The 17,884-nt window shown below is 36.5% G+C and overlaps 1 protein-coding gene across 2 annotated transcripts in view; it reads right to left on the reverse strand.

Annotated features, from left to right (window-relative positions):
• The window catches only part of ptpn4a (protein tyrosine phosphatase non-receptor type 4a), a 61,589-nt gene that overhangs the window by 25,834 nt on the left and 17,871 nt on the right, over positions 1-17,884 (reverse strand). For both annotated transcript variants that reach the window (XM_079821594.1, XM_079821595.1), the window contains exons 3-11: positions 8,864-8,971; positions 8,044-8,086; positions 7,842-7,920; positions 5,850-5,894; positions 5,534-5,586; positions 3,052-3,172; positions 2,569-2,656; positions 2,101-2,189; positions 1,118-1,181 (exon numbers count right to left, since the gene is read on the reverse strand). In XM_079821594.1, the coding sequence (XP_079677720.1) occupies positions 1,118-1,181; positions 2,101-2,189; positions 2,569-2,656; positions 3,052-3,172; positions 5,534-5,586; positions 5,850-5,894; positions 7,842-7,920; positions 8,044-8,086; positions 8,864-8,971 (690 nt within the window). The remainder of the gene's footprint in view (positions 1-1,117; positions 1,182-2,100; positions 2,190-2,568; positions 2,657-3,051; positions 3,173-5,533; positions 5,587-5,849; positions 5,895-7,841; positions 7,921-8,043; positions 8,087-8,863; positions 8,972-17,884) is intronic.

The following is a 17,884-nucleotide window of genomic DNA, read 5'->3' on the forward strand; positions in this document are numbered from 1 at the left end:
TCCGGTTCGCGAACGAATCATTCTTTTGAACCGGTTCTTTTTAGTGAACCGAACCAGTTCACCAAATCGGACTGAATCGTTCTAAACGGTTTGCGTCTCGAGTCAGCGCTGATCCATCATTTACTAAAGTTACTAACTTTCTGACATGAGTGACAGTCCCTCCGATTAGGAATAAACTAATAACCTGACGTATATGCTAGTAACTACAACAGTTCACTGAACTGAGACGTGCTGAGAGAACTGATGAGAAGTGACATCCGTCTCTCTGGCAGCAGGCTTGTGCCTCTTAGACCTCGTTAAACCATGCCCCCTTCGCTCATTTCAAATGCAAAGATGTCAGCCAATCACAACAGTGGGAGCGTTTTTACTGAAGTCTCACAGCAGACACGCCCCTTGAAACAGGGCATTCAGCCACAGGGCAAACATCAGTATAGAAAAAATGCCTTTTATTTCTAAATTATGACATTTTATGTAAAAATGTAAAAAAAAATTATGTAAAAATCATACTAACAATATAAGTACACCTCAGAATACATTATAAAATAAAATAAAAAATCCATGCCATGGGACCTTTAAAACTCTACTCTTCTGTAGTTACATCGTGTACTAAGACCGATGGAAAATTAAAAGTTGCGATTTTCTAGGCCGATACGGCTGGGAACTATACTCTCATTCCTGTGTAATAATCAAGGAAATTTGCTGCTGTACCATGGGTGCAGCAGCGCAATGACATTACGCAGCGCCTGAAAATAGTCCCCAGCACTCCCTGTGCAAGCAGGTTTTCACGTTTTTTATGTTGACCGGAGTTAGCCTATTTTCAGGCGCTGCGTAACTACAGAAGTTTTAAATAGGAAAAATATCGAAACTCTTTGGTCATTTTTTTTAGCGAGATGCTAACGGTCTAATCAGATTCAATTATCTATGCTAAGCTATGCAAAAAAAAGGGCTACCGTCAGAACCAGAGATCAGCTGAATGGATTTGAAAATGGTAAAACTGTTTAACTCTAGGGGAGTTGGAAAATTTGCCTATTCTCAAAAAAAAGTGGAGTGTCCCTTTAAATGTGTTGCGGATGAGGTTTTAAGTACAGTATTACAGAAAAAAAAGTGTACCACTTACCGCCTCTTTTCTTAACTGGATGAAAAACTGTTTGCATTTAAAAGATATTTTCACAATCTTCAACCTAAAAGAGAGAACAATGATTTGTTGGTAAAACAAAAACAGATCAAGGGCAGCAAAAAACACACATTGTGCGCTGTTAAAATTCCCTGATCCCATTTCATGGCCCTTTGTGTGTCTCTAAGCTTTTACTCCTATTAAAATATGACTCAGAGTGGGGCTAAATATATTCAACACAACACACACACATTCTCAAATGTCTGAATAAACATGCTGGAGGAGTGTCAGCCACTTATGACTTTCTGTCACACACAAATAGTACAGCACAGTGCAACTCGCAAACACATAGTCAATGACTAGTTGGTCAAACTGAACTTCCATATCTTTTTGTGCATTCATAGTCAGCTTTGTATACATTTACTTTTTAACAAACACTATTGAAATTTATGAACTACAGGGGTGAGCGATAAAATAATCAATAAGTGCAACCGTTTGCCCTGAGAGCTTAATAGACATCTGTGGTAAACAGCCCCTGTTCTCTTCAGGGCTAAACATAGCTTGCCTGGAAAGCATCTGTGCATCTATTTCAAAAGGGAGGTGCTTGGACTACAGCTACAGTAGCAGCTGGGCCTTGTGTGCCAGAAAAACAGTCTGGTGGTGGGGAGGGGGAGCTTTGCCTGATGAGGATTTGAATGCCACTATTTACATTTGATCACTGAGCTTAGCATTTCCACATCCGCTATTCCACATCTCAAAATTCAAAATGAGTGCATCTTAAAACATGGAGAATCTAAAAATGCCTTAACATTTAGAACCCCTCTTCCTGGTGTATTTGACCCCCTTAAGAGTGATCTTTAGTAAAACAAAAATAAACTCCTGAAAAATCCATTACATGAGATTTTCAAATGATCAGAATTTCTCTGCCAGTTAATTACACATCATGACTTGAACCCGAATTACAGCAAGACGGCAAGTTCACTTACCACGGAAAGTAGTTGATTCGTACCCTGTTCTTATAGATGGCAATGCCAGCTGATATCACGCCCATGAAAATCTCTGTGTTGCTTTGATCCTGAAAGTAGGAACAGAGCGAGAGCAATAATTAATGAGGATCATTAAGCGTTTTTCAAAACTGTGCTGTTTAATGTTGTTTAAAGTGTTGGTCCACCCAAAAATTTAAACTCTGAATGAAAGAACATTCGTCTTATTTCGTTATTCATCTCATTTCGTTCCAAAACCATACATCTTTCTTACTTTCATGGTACATAAAAGCTATGCAAAATGCTTTTCCTCATACAATGAAAGTACATACAGTGACCAAAGTCTTCTGAAGCTATAAAATAGCTTTGTGTGAGAAACAGACATTAAATGAGCTTTCCTGTTTCAATGATTCTCTTTATATGAACAAAAGAGGCTTTAGATGCATAATGAAACAGCTCTGGCACACTTACCCTTGCATAGTGCAGTTCCACTCCATAGAGTTCCAACGTTCGTGCCGTATTCAGATAATTGAATTCAGACTGTGCTGGGTTAAGTCCACTGTGCCCAGGCCAAAAAAGGGGAGAATAAAGGGTAAAAAATTAAGACATGTGCTTCAGATTCAGATCACAAGACAATGTAGTAGAGGTACGTGTGCACAAAACTCTTGTGTAAATTGATTTGTCAGTGTGGCTAAGAAATGGGGTACAATAAGCTTCCTGTTCGCAGCACAGCTCTACAGTGTGCATACTGAGTAATGAGTGCTGAGAAAGCACATGAGTGTTCGCCAACACATGTGAGTATTCATGAATATTCATAAAGCCATATGTGAAATCAACAAGACTTGTTAATTGTGGCACATTTCTGACAGCAATGTAATGTGCTGAAAGGAATATTTGATTATAATAGTGCAGTGCCAGAGTTGGCCAGAGTAAGTTTAGAGCGGTAACTCTTACTTGTGTTGCTGGTGATGTTTGGTGACATCTTTTTCAAAGCCCTGAGGCTGGTTGGGGATGAAGCAGTACTCAGACAGGTATCCTGGCAAATTCTCTGCCTCACTGTAATCACCCAGCTCAGCTGAATCACACAATAGAACCACAGTATTATGAATAACAGCCATGACTCATAACAGTACAACAAGCAGATAATGTATGTAATGAGGCAGAATTACCGATGGATACACACTGCTAGCCACATCTCTTAAATCACGTGCTGTGTGTGTGACTTACACATATTATTATGTGACAAAAAAATCTAAGCAAAATGCCCTGAAATTATTTATACACAACTTATATAAAAGAAATTGATCCTTTTATTAAGAATGCATTTAACTGATAAAAAGTGACAGTAAAGACTATTACATTGTTATACACATACATATATATACACATATACATATATACAAAAATCCTGTTATTTTGAACTTTATATTCATTAAAGAATCCTAATTTTTTTTAGCACCGTTTCAACAAAATATTAAGCAGCTGTTTTCAACATTGATAATAATAAGAAATGTTTCTTGAGCACCAAATCAGCACATTAGAATGATTTTTGAAGGATCATGTGACACTGGAGTGATGATGCTGAAAATTCAGCTTTCCATCACAGGAATTAATTACATTTTAAAACAGTCATTTTAAATTGTAATAATATTTGACAATATTACTGTATTATATATAAATTTTTTATCAAATAAATGCAGCTTTGGTGGGCATAAGAAACTGCTTTTAACTTAACTAATTAAAATAATGATTAATTTAAATAATGATTAAAATGTGTACAATCATGTTAATTCAAGGTATAAGTTAGAATGCAAGAATATTCTATACATTTTATATATGTGACCCTGGACCACAAAACCAGTCATAAGTTGCACAGGTACATTTGTGGAAATAGCCAACAATACAATGTATGGGTCAAAATTATTTTTTTTCTTTTATGCCAAAAATCATTAGGATATAAAGTACAGATCATGTTCCATGAAGATATTTTGTAAATTTCCTACCGTAAATATATATATACATTTTTTTATTAGTAGTAGTAATATGCTTTGTTAAGGACTTAATTTGGACAATTTAAAGGCGATTTTCTCAATATTTGTACCCTCAGATTCCAGATTTTCAAATAGTTGCATCTCGGCCAAATATTGTCCTAACAAACCATACATCAATGAAAAGCTCATTTATTCAGCTTTTAAGTGATGTATAAATCTCAATTTAAAAAAAAATGTACCCTTATGATTGGTTTTGTGGTCCAGGGTCACATATGTAAAAAAAAAAATACTATTTTTTAAGTTGGTGGTTATACAGGTTTAGAGTGTTTTAGAGTGAATAAATCAAAACGAAATATGTTCTTATTGACAAGTGCCAAATTAAATTCTATTACTGAATTGACTGACCAAGATCAATTCACCTTCACTTCATTTTAAGCCACGCATTGCATTATCATTACATACATCCTCACTTAAGAATCAAATGATAAAACATACTTATGCTTAAAGCTATGGGTTTAGCATGATTAAACACCTGCTACGATGTTTATCATCATGTAAAACACACAAGCACTCAGTAAGTCTTTCAAATCTGCTAAACCAATTCCATTGACTTTATAAAAAAAAAATTATAAATAAAACACACAAAACGCTGCATTTAGCATCCAGTTTGCCACTACGGCAGCTTGTCGGTAAACCTTAAAGCAAACAGGCTACTAGGCTACTGGCCTCAACAGAATCCCCTATGACCTACATAGCACCCAAACTGCATGCTAAAAGCCCCGGAGAGACCAGAGCAAATGTGCTCACTACAGCAATCTGTCAAGAGTCATTATTGCTGAGCTCAATCTGGCAAGCGGCCCTCCCAGGGCCCGGGATATGCCATGTCACTGCTCCATCTCGAATGGGCACTATTAGGTTAACTAAGATGTGCTGGGCTGTGTTTGTGCCTGCTGTACTTCAGAGAGATTTCTTGCTCGCATGTACTTCTGTTTTACAAGCTAGTGCTTGTTAAGCGTTGAGGTTGTGCACAGATGGAATGTACCATGCTGAGCCTGCGCTGTTGTATTTCGGTGGTTTGCTGGGAAGCTCAGCACTGGATTTTAGTTTGCATAATACCATCTATGGTGAAATATATTGCATGAAATGGAAAAAGAAATGTGGTGCATAACATAGGCGGAAAACAACTTTAATTATAATTCTGCTGCTACGCTAAATTGCTATCAATTCCTCTTGCTCAAGAAATAGAGAATTACAGGCGCCACTTGTTTGACACCAAACATAACATTAAACAGGATTTAAAGTTGTAACATTAAAGATGGTGAGACCAAACCAGAATTAAAACAAACCACATGTAATTGACCATCACATACCGTTCTGCTTTAAAAAACTGATTTAGTTTTGTGGCTTCATTGTCATTTAGATCCTACCACCGTTCTCATACTTACACTGAACAGCGTATGATGCCAGGAGTGCGGCAGTATTGTGCGGACAGGGCAGTCTGGGAAGGATATATATTATATTAAATTAACAGTATAACATGTTGAAGATAAAACCAAATTGGTCCCAAATTACTATATTCAAGTAACCATAAAAGAACATTAAGCACATGCAACTTCAGAAGCATATACTGCAGTGGTATCAAGATAAATATTGAATGAACAATCCACATAGTATTAGTTGCAGTCTGCAGATATAATCATTTACAAATAAATTGAATGCCCCTACTACTAAATGCAACTGGACTTAGAAAGATCAGCTCACCTTCCACTGAGTATGTCCTGCTTAATCTGTAGAAAATACAGGTACCTACACAGATGGAAAAGAACATGACAAATAATCTCTGTGAGCCACTGGACAAAAAAAAACTTGAATGTATTGTTCATGAGGTGAAGTATTAAATATTACAAAAATACTGCGCCATATTGTACCGCAGTACAGTTTAGATATTGAGAGTTTAACTAACAATCAATATCATTTTTTTGCATTATTTTTGAACCAAGCAAAGTAAACAAAGACATGGTTAGTCTATATAAGGTTTCTTAAGTTTGTGTAATATGATTACAATCAGGGCTTGACATTGACTTTTTTGCTCACCAGCCACTGTGGCTAGTGGTTTTCCAAAGTTACTATCCACTTTCAAGCAAGTTACAAGCATTTTCACTGGCCAAAATGTTGTTGTTGGCTATATGTAATAAATGACAACTGTACACACCCAAAACAAGTCTACATGAAACGTATGAAAATTGGCCCATTTAGCTCTGATAGGATTGTGTGTAAAGCTCCTTCATCTAGACAGAGAAACACTAACAGTTGCTTGTCTGTAAAAAAAGTTTTTTGGTGTAAATAATTTATTCTCCATCAATATTCTCATCTGTGTTCTATCATCTGACATATTTAAATCTAGCATATTTTGTGTATGAGCCCATACAGTAGCCTAATGAAATACATATTTTCATGTGATTTAACAGTTTAAAAATCTAAAAAGTGTGCATCATACCTGACACCTAGATGAACACTTTACAGTTGGTTTTATGACTAAGTCCTTCTCCAAATGCTATTGAAGTTAGAAACGTGTATACCAATGTCATATGTAACTTTAGAGACGGTCCCTAAATTTGCAAATATCGAACGTCCAACATCAAGCCAACTTTATGCCAGTCACATCAGATGCGCTATGGTTCTGCTGTGATCTTTGTTTGAAACTATTTGGCTGCTGAAATATAACAAAAACAGTCGATCACTGTATGATGAATGAATCTCCTGTGTACATCGCATGTATACATCTCTGCTTTGTTGTTTATGATGAGAGTGCAGATTTCAGTGAGTCAGAGCGCAATCTGAACAAAACTCTGGTGTTTCAGCGATGACTAATCTGAATGCCTTATTAGACATTGCATTCATAAGCTCAACAGGATCGCGTGATTGGTTATAATGCGCAACCTTTTGAGAAGACTACAATAAAATTCAACCCGCCAAAGTGGCTAGTCGAAGTGACTGTGTTGCACGCCACAGCTGAAATCAACCCACAAATGGCAGATTGGCGGGTGTTAATGTCAAGCCCTGATTACAATATTAAGATACTTGCTGTTTATGGCAGCAAAGCAGTTTACATTTTACAATTATTTGTTTGTGCATTCCCTGGATATTGAACCCATGATGACCTTGGCACTGCTAGTGTCATACTCTACTGTTTAAACTACAAGAACACTACAAAGAGATAATGCAACAGTATCACCATGAATCACTATGAATCACCATCACCGATTCAGGTGAGGATCAGAGGATGTCAATCATTGTCATTTTAAATTATGCACATGTAATCCTGCTTTACTCATCCCTGTTCTAGTCTATACTTCTCTGAACTATTTTTGACCTCTATAATATTACAGTACTCTTTTACTAGAAGCAAGAATTATAACATAAATATTTCAAGTATGCTAAATGAATAAAATGTGAAAGAATATCAAATCTGTTTTAGTTTATGTCTTTTAGCTTTGAAGACTTTTAAATGCTATAGAGTACAAAGTTGGCAAAATAACTTTTAGCATATTTGTTTGAAAACGAAAAAGTTTCAAATGTAAAACTTTTAACATACATTCAAAATGTTCAGTCTTTCTCTTTCTCTGCCCAAAATATTGATGACTGAATTTGGTGACATATTCTAAAATTGTCCCAAAAAAAAAGTTATTCTTTAATAAACACTTTTTTAGGTCTTCATATTCTGTGCATCAAAGCTGAAATCCACAAACTCACCGTGTGTATTCTTCCTGAAGTTTGTTGGGGTCACTCACAAAAAATTTCACCCGGAAGTTCAGATGATGTGGGGAGCCCCCTAGCATTTTATTCCACATGTGCAAGTACAAAGATGTGCAGATAGAAAGGAAGAGAAAGAATAAATCAATGGTGGGTGGTAAACAACAGCCTATAGTATAGTGCTTTGTATAAAATTACTTACTTTTTAATTGCTTCCTTATGGGTTTATTTGGATCCAGCCACCTCTATAAATTATTGATAGTGAGAAAGAAAAAGAGACAGAGATAGAGAGAGGGGAAGAAAAACCTTAATAACATGGCAACAGTCCAACACAACCTAATGCCACTCAATAATTCAATAGGCTTGTGTTTTCTACTGTGGGGAGGTGGGGATGTACTTATCTGCAGTTACACAGAGACAAAGTGAGTGTTTGTTGAGTAAAACAACTTTGATCCAGTTTCAACTGAATCAATGTAACTATAAAGTCTTTTCAGCCACAGATCGACCGATTGGTAGATACCTTCTAGGAAAATGACGCAGGTGTAACGTGAATGCTGATACTATACATGCAACACCAATATGTCTACTACTAATGTGTTTGCGTTCATCCGAATAATGTAATTTCTTGTCTGGAATGTGTGGGATATATGCTTAAACATTTACTGCATATTATTTTAGGAGGACATTTGCTCATGGTTTTGTGATGTTTAAGTGATTTACTCATTAAAACACTTTTTTCCCTAAAGAAACTAATTACACTTTTGATATATCAAACTATTGCAGTAGTCTAATATTCTGCTAATACTGAATATTGAGTTGGGCCACCGGAAAGGGAGAGATGCTTAAAAGGACCTTTAAACCTGAATTGTTGTGTGTCCTACATTCCTAAATGTGAACCTATTTCAGGAATACTGGCCATTCACACACTCAAGCTTAAAAAGCTCAGAGCAAAACCCTTGTGAATCCCAGAGGGAAAACCGGCTCGGCTCTGGCACATCATTGAGCTTGACCTTTGAACTCACCAGGCTATCAGAGGAGTCGTCGGCCAGGTGCAACCCAAAATAGTCTTTCTCGGTCAGCTCCAGGTGCTTGAAGACAGCGTCCAGTAGGATCTGTCCTTGATCGTGCTTCTATAGAGTATGTACACACACACACACACACACACACACACACACACACACACACACACACACACACACACACACACACACACACAGATAGAGGGGAAAATGTAAGTTGTAAGAATACATTTTAATTTAAAAAAAAATTATATTATTTTGTTAAATATTTAAATTAGAACTTTTTAATTGTATTAAATACAATCATGTTCTTCAGAATTATACTGTCTTCAATATTATTATTAGTGCAGTAAAATCGATTATTTGTGATTAAATCGCATCTAACAAAAGTTTTTTTTACATAACGTTAGGGTTGGGTATCGTTTCGGGTTTTTTCGATACCGGTGCCAAACCGATACTTTTAAAACGGTACCGGTGCCTAAACGGTGCCTGAACCGATACTTTTTTTAAAAAAAGGCCACAAAACGAGGTGGATGACATTAAATGGCTTTTTATTTATTTATTTTTTATTATTATTCAAATTGAACCATTTATTAAAAGTTTAATGTATACTTAAATGTATGAATATAAATAAATACAAAACACAATTTACTTATTTACAAATTATTATTGACTTATTTACAAATTCACAGTAAAACCTAAGCCACCTAACCCAACTACAGGCCTAATTTTACTCTAAATAACAGTTACAGTTATAACAGCAAAGTAGTCTATATTCTTGGTCTGCTACAAACCAGCTTCGGGCTTCAGCTTTATTTTGAAATATGACAATTTGAAATATTCTCACATGACACACAGCTGCCACAATAACGCTGACAGCTCAGCTGTTTATATCGGGTTTATTTCGGGGTTTTTTTATTTATTCAAAATATTCACAAACTTCTTAACTGTGTCGCAAACTATATGATATTCTGATTTTCAAATATGTGTGAGTGAATGTGTGTTAGTTGATCTAAAGCGCAATGGGCGGCGCCATGTTAGTTTGCGCCTCAGAAGAATCGGATCTGTCGGATTTACAACACGTAAATTCATTCACGTCTCACGAAATACATGAAAGTAAGTGACCAGTGAACTGGAAGAAGAATAGAAGAAACTATATAGTTACTATATAATGTGCATGTATCTGATGTGAATAAAACACGTAGTCAAGTTAGCTATAACTGTCTGAAAGGATTTTTATTGCAGCTTCCATAGACATCAGCGTGTGTTTTTTGCTAGTACTTATGAGCATTTAAATGTCTGAAACCTGAAATAAACATGATGTGGTTGAAAACACTGAATAGTTGTCATGAGTTGTGATGTGATGAGCGCTGAGCGCGTCTGTCTGTGGCTCGGCGCCAGCCAAAGCGCGAAAATACTTTTGAATTTTGGCACTGAAATGAGGCACCGAAATCTGCGTTCTGATTCGGTTCGGTACATATCGGTTATTTTAGTTTCGGTACCCAACCTTACATAACGTGCATGTATATATACACAAATACTGTATTTGAGATAGAGATTATATATATTATATTATATTATATATATATATATATATATATATATATATATATATATATATATATATATATATATATATATATATATACATACATACACACACTATATATATATATATATTATATATTATATATTATATATACATACATATACATACACACAAACACATATGTTATACAAGCAAAAAACTATTTGACAGCACTAATTATTATACAATAAAAAAAAAATTATATCCTGATTTCTTCAACTTCATTTTGCAATGAACATTTGAAAATAAAGGGAACCTAGAGCAAAAAATTATAAGTGAACCAAATCAGGATGCAGAATAAAAACAAAATGGGATCAGAGACTCGTTAATCTACATTTGTCACGATCATGTGCATCTTTTTGGCTGACATAAGCAGCGAAGTAAAAGTAAGATTACCCATATTTCCAGAAAATGCCAAACCACTAGAAACAGTCAGAAGTAATAAGCTATTTTTATTGGCTGTCAGATCCATTAAAGCATCCTGATAGCAGAGCTGAGGCATTAACAGTGATTTTATTTCCTGTTTTACCCATTTAAATGGTCCTGGAAATGCCAAGACAGCATATTCTGAACACATGCCTTCTGAGAAACACAGAAAGACAGTTCAAACCACACACACGCTGTGTTGCTTAATACACAAAATATGGCAACAATCACATCAGCAGAATGAATGACAGGCCAGTTGAGAGAATATGGACAGTCTAACGCCTCTGCAGAGCTGCAAAACAGGCAAGAATACAGAAATATGGAGCACAAATAGAGAGTTTACATATTGACATGCAGATGGAAATTTCTTTAATTATAGATAACGTTAAAGTGCAAGTTCGGTTTGATTGTTTCAATTTTATTTGTGACACTATATTAGTTATGTCATGTTAACATGAGTGAATATTTTTTAATGAAGGAGGTGGAGGTTTGTGTTCTCCATACCAGAGAACAGGGCTCTTCAACTCTAGTCTTTGAGGGTCAGTGTCCTGCTGAGTTCAGCTCTACCCTACCCTAACCAAACACACCCAAAACAAGCTAATCAAGGTGTGTAGAATTGCTAGCAAATTGGTTGGTACTAAAGTCTGCAGGACACTGGGGCTCTGTCTGAAAGCTGAAAAATGCTGCTTTCGGCATAGAGCTGCACCATATATCGTTTTAGCATCGGCATTGCGATGTGCGCATCCACAATAGTCACATCGCCGGATGTGTGATAAGTATAGGGATCATAGTTGATCCGTGATCAGTATGGACCAAGGGCCTCATTTATAAACGTTGCGTACGCACAAAAGAAGGCGTATGCCACTCTCTACGCAATAATTGGTATTTATAAAAAGCAAACTTGACGGGAAAATGTGCGGTCCTTCACGCAAGCTCTGACCCAGGCGTACGCACAAAAACGGGTGAAATGAGAAATGGCGACACCGTCGGCAGATGGAAGAAACACGCGAAAGTGTGTGAAACTGTAGACCGTTGTGTAAAAGAAATAGCAATACTGCCTCTCATAAATAACTTGAAGACTTCACAAAGCAAGTATTACAATTAACAGCCTACACGAACACTCGTTTGATCGATCTGCAGTGTAAAACAAACAAAATCAAAAGAAAATTACAACAGAAATGCAAAAAAAAAAAAAAAAAAAAGTGAAATATGTTCTGCAACAATATTGGCATGTTATGCAATTCATCCTCATAAATAATATGGTAAACAGAACGAAATAATGTACAAAACTGATATTCTCGTCAATGTGTCCGTCTGGCGGAGCAGATATAGATGCAATTAGATAGACAGATAGATAGATAATTAGGGAGATATATAGATAAATAGATAGATAGATGCATTAATTGTCCACTGGGGAAAGTTGTTTTCATAGTAAAAATTTCTTCATCAGCTACGGAATCATGGTATTCATGCAAATGCCTTTAGTTTGTTTTATTTTCGATAAAATAACATATGACGTATGTCTCAACCATTCAGAAAGCTGCAAGAAACTACATTTGCACTGAACTATTTCCCATTTCCACGTAGATAATAGGGATAGGGATTAATAGGGATTCTCCAATAATTGCCGCCAGTCTCTGGTCAAGAGGGGTCAGCTCCGGTGTCCCCTCTCCCCCTCCCGTGGCAGACACACTCTGGCGATGGAGCGCTAGACGCTTTTTTGCCTCGACTTTGATGTCCGACCATTTCTTTTTTTTTTCGGCCACGGTCCGAGGTTGTGAGGCTACAGCATTTAGGCGTCTGCAACCTTTTGCACCTCAAGTGCCTTTTTGGCATTAGTAGCCTAATGCCCACACTGTGCCCTCCAAAAAATATTTTTCTCCTCTTTTCCACCTAGCCAACGATAATTTCTACTTCACATTGAGTGAAGTTAAGTTTTTTATTTCCTCTCTGTATTTGCCATGATTTCGCAATCGATGAATATTAACTTGTGGGCGCTTCACGGACTATTTATGGGCAACTATGGGCGTGACATGAAGCCGCAAAAGCTGCGCACGGTTTTATAAATCCGAATATTTCTGTGCGTACGCACGTCCTATGTTTCATCCGTACGCCACTTCTGACGCAAATCCTACGCAAAGTTTTATAAATGAGGCCCCAGGTCCCAAAGTTCATAACGCATGTGATTGGAGGATTAATAGCAAAGTTTAACCATCATAAAGTGAAAGTTTAATATTTGCACATGTTTAAGTCCTGTTTAAACATTCAAGCGAGTTTAAAGAACTCTCCAAAATCACCCCAATAATTCTAGAAAAATAATTTCCAAATAAAGCTATTAAAGTCATCTGGTGAAATTGTTTTCATATCGCAATATGTATCGACGAAAACAAAATGTTGCAATGCCAATTTCTTTTTCCAATACTTCGCAGCCCTACTTTGTAGGATGCACTCGGAAGGCATGTCCGAGTTCCAATGTTAGCTTCACTTCCTCTTTCTTGAGATACCTTCATCTGATCAAGTATTGAGGGCAGCCTTTGCTGCCTTTGATATCCCACAATCGTGTGCGCTCCATTCCATGAAACCTGAGCTAAAAAAAAAGACGATATCTGAAACTTGTGGTTGGTGGTCAGTGTAAATGTAAGTTTTTTAATGTTTTCCACTTTTGATGTTATTTCTAGTGAGAAATTCCTATTAATTGAATATTTGCTTAGTTATCATTAAAGCTTGCACTATTTTGTTGATCATAAAAAACACAAGCTTTTTGATGCAGCCTAGTTACATGCCTTTAGACACATCATATAATTAAGTGGCATTCATACATGTGATTTGCCTTTTATATTAGCATGAGAGCCAACATAAATTTCAAATAGTCAAGTCACATCACCTATATTTATACACCGCTTTAAACAATACAGATTGTTTCAAAGCAGCTTCACAGCAGGCAAAGTAAAAAATTGGTCACAAATAGTTCTTACAGCCACTGTATAACTTAAAAAAATAAACCATGGGAAAACTTTACGTAAACCCAAAACAGGAAGTGTTTATATGGGCTTTGATTGTTCGAAACATTTTTTTAGGATGTAGATATGAACAAAGTTCCCGAATTTCTGGAACCTTGTGTTTCCTTCTCCTGTCCTCTGCATTTTTGTGTAGATTTACACACTAATTAAAGTGTCTGAGAGGAGACTTGCTGTGGTCTCAGACCTTGTGGCTATTCAAGTGTGCGTCGTCAACAGAAGTCTAAAGTAACGGTCAGAACTGGAAGTGGGATCCCAGTGTGGTATTTCCAATGAATGTGTAAGAGGGTGTACATTAAAGTCGCAATGACATGGAAATAGCAACGGATCTTTTCATTTGAATTAGGGATCGACCGATATGGATTTTTTAGTGCCGATACCGATTTTTTTTTCATCAGCCTTACCCGATGACCGATACGGGCTGCCGATTTTCTTGAGCCGATATTTGGAGCCGATACTGCTTTTACTCCCTCAATTTACATCATAAAAATGACACAATGATCATGATGATAACATTTTTAAATTTAAAAAAGGAACATTAATTGAACTAAAAAAAACTATATTTAACAAATAGTAAAAACAGGTGAGAACAAGAAAAAAAAAAAGAGTTCAGTGGTGAAAATAAATATTTAAGCATAAATAAAATAATTACACTATTGCACACAGTAGCAACAAGCAAGCAGCATAATAAAGTGCACACTGACTGTACTATATTTAATTTTAAAACTATTTACAACCTAGTCATTTAATGCTTAGGTGCACTTAACTTAATCTCTTGTAGAGCAACACCAGCGGTAATTCAGGAAAAAAATCTCCCAATGCTCCACGTGAAACTTCGGTCTTCCGACCTTTTACCATCGTGTCAATTCTCAATTGATTTTGATTAATATGCGCGAGGGAGGGAGAGCAAGAGTTTGAAGACGGTGAGAGTGCGCGGCACGTGCGCGGCCGGAGGAGGGGCGCGCTCCCGCGACCTGTTAGAAGCACTACAGTCAATCTCATCACTCACCGATCAAATAAGGCTTTAGCGGGATAAAAATTTGCTTTGGCAGCCGCCAAAAAACGCAGTATGTGACGGCCGATGTTGAAAAAATATCGGCGAACAGCAGCCTTATTATCAGCCCGATATATCGGTCTAACACTAATTTGAATTTAGTTTTTTTATTTTGCATTTTGTAAATAACTTTAAAAACATGTAGAACAAGGACCTGGTTCTCTCCATCAGTTGTTGATTGGGTGGAGGTAGAACTGCTAAATGTGAGCTTGCATTCAATTGTAAGAAAGTGACTGGACAAGTCTGGTATATGTCACCAGGGAGAAGTCTGTAATCTTAAGGTAATGTAAAAAGAAACATGCACGGATGATTTGTTCACAAAATTAATAACATACATTTAGAAAATACTGTACATTTATATTTCATGCTGACTTTAAAAGAGAAAAGGAGAGGAGTGAGGTATGACAGAAATGCGAGCAGACTTGCGCCAGCTTGTCCAGATATCGGAGATCTGCAGGAAGCCTATGAGTGTTTTGAAGACAGTTAGTCCAAAGAAACAGGCAGCAAATACAGTGTAGGTATGACGTATGTTTCGATTCTAAGGGAAGACTGGCACTGCACAGGGGGCCCACTAAGTATTTGGACACTTAAGCCACAATTATAGCCAGCATGAAATTGCTTTCTCAATAGACGTTCCTGGGGTAATTGTGGAAGATTTATTAGAGCATGTTGTTTTGAAGGAAAAAAGTAATCTTCATAATGTTGTATCAAAAACAAATTTCCTTCTAAGCTCATGTCACTAAGGCCACTTAAGAATGGTAAATGTATCCAGAGCTAAACAATGCCAGCATGTAAGAGTTTCGGTCTAGCCGATGGAACCTTCACTGACCCTATTGGGTTGCAACATTTTACATGCTGCGCACAAAAAGTTGGCTCTCAGAGAGCATGCAATCCCAAATTCAGTTCTTTTATGTGGGTTATTGCACTTGAATGGTCAAATTCACACAAAATGCATGTATTGGTGAGAATATTTTCACCAGTATATTTTCACCAACCCTAGTTATCATCAATATCAATTTTTTTAATATACAATTATACTTTTTTTTACGAGAATGTTTAAAATCTAAACTACTGGTCTGACTGGGAAAGTTGAACATATGCTTATTGTTAATTTCTAGTGTTATGTCTCATTTGCATAAAATTGCACAGGGCTAAATTGTATCACTACTCTAGTGGTCACCGCTCATTGAAAATAAATGAAATCCACACAATTTGAAATTATGATTCATGTCTTGTGCCAAAAGATTTAAACAAACCCCTAACACCAGTATTGCAATATAATGTTACTTGCCTTCGCAAAAGAAAATAAAGATGAAAGTGACAAAATCTATTAGAAACATTAAGAGAGACGTTACAAGGCAGCGATCAAGTCTAATATTTAGAAACTTCCGGCTTCTTCTCTGCATTCCAGATGTAATATGCACATCTACAAACACACAGATGAGACATTTATGATAGCCTCTCCGTAACATCAACAACATCAACTTCCGTAACACAAATATCAGCCTTCCTGTTTTCAACACCTCGCCCCCTCCTGATTATTTTCCTCTGGTGCTCCCTCTCTCCTTCCATTAGACCTTGTCCTTCCGTTCCATGTGCGCCTTCTACTCATCAAGGGCCCGCTGTGCTGCCAGACTATCTAGGTCACCAAGAGGTCTGGCACAAAAAAGTACTAGACCAGAGAGTGAGTGAGTAAATTTGATCAATGGGGCTGTTACATGAGGACTGGCTTTCCTGGAAATGTTAGTTACAAATCAAGGAGAAGCATGAGAGACAACTTCTAAGTAAGAACGCCTTGATTCAACTAACAGATCATCAGCAGCTGTTTAAAGTGAGTCATGTGATGTATATAGATTTATTGTTTATTGCTTGCTCCAATTCAAATATGGAAATACTTCCTGATTCACAGGAAATCCTTGTACAATGTAACTGATGGGAATCCACTGAGGGAAACCCAAGTACCCTTCTATAACCTGAACAACCTTTAATTCAGTTTTGGCACAAGCCCTTATTTCAAGTCAGGACATAACAGTTCTCCGTAAGGACCCTTTTACACAACACTTTGCACAACACTAAGGACAAGGATGAGCAAACACAAGGGTTTTGCAATAAGACCAACAAATGAAAGAGCTGAGGATTTGTGCCTTTGCTTGTCGCGTGTGTGGGGTGTGTCATGGTAGCTTTATACTGCAGGTGCAAGTATGTACTTGAATCTCTGGAACCCTGAGGGCCACTTTTCATCCTGCTGGAATGTCAAGCATGCATCCCCTCTATAAGCAGAATTACACACTATCCTCTAGCTAGAACATGAGCATATTGTAGATGATGCAGACTTGGAAAAACTCACATAGATCTCACAAACTTCAAACAAATATGCATATGATTTGGAGTTCAAGAAAAAAAGGTAACACTTTATAATATTAATAAGACCTTAACAAACACTGTATAAGGTTCTACAGATCAGTCACACACATGCAATCATTAATTAATATATGATTAATGAAGTTTGTTGGCAATTCTAGCCATTTATTATACAACCATTCAAAAAAAAAAAGTTATGTTTTTGAAAGTGCCTTATGCTCACTAAGGCGGAATTTATTTGATCAAAAATACAGTAAAACAGTAAAAATGTGAAATATTATTACAATTTAAAATAACTGGTTTTCTAATAGAATGTATTTGAATGTATTTTAAAATACAATTCATGAAACATTTCTTCTTATTATCAATGTTATATATATAAAACAGTATATCAACTTAATGCATCCTTGTTGAATAAAATACTAATTTCTTTATTTTGTAATTTTTTACTGACCCCAAGCATTTGAACGGTGCACATAATTTCACTGGTTAACTGTTAACCGACAGTAAGAATTTTGACCACTTAATGCTATTGGTTAAACGGTTTAAAAAGTAATTTTTCAAAAGTTTTGCTGCAT

This window comes from Gobio gobio, assembly GCF_949357685.1.
Source record: "Gobio gobio genome assembly, chromosome: 7".
Classification (NCBI taxonomy): Eukaryota; Metazoa; Chordata; class Actinopteri; order Cypriniformes; family Gobionidae; genus Gobio; species Gobio gobio.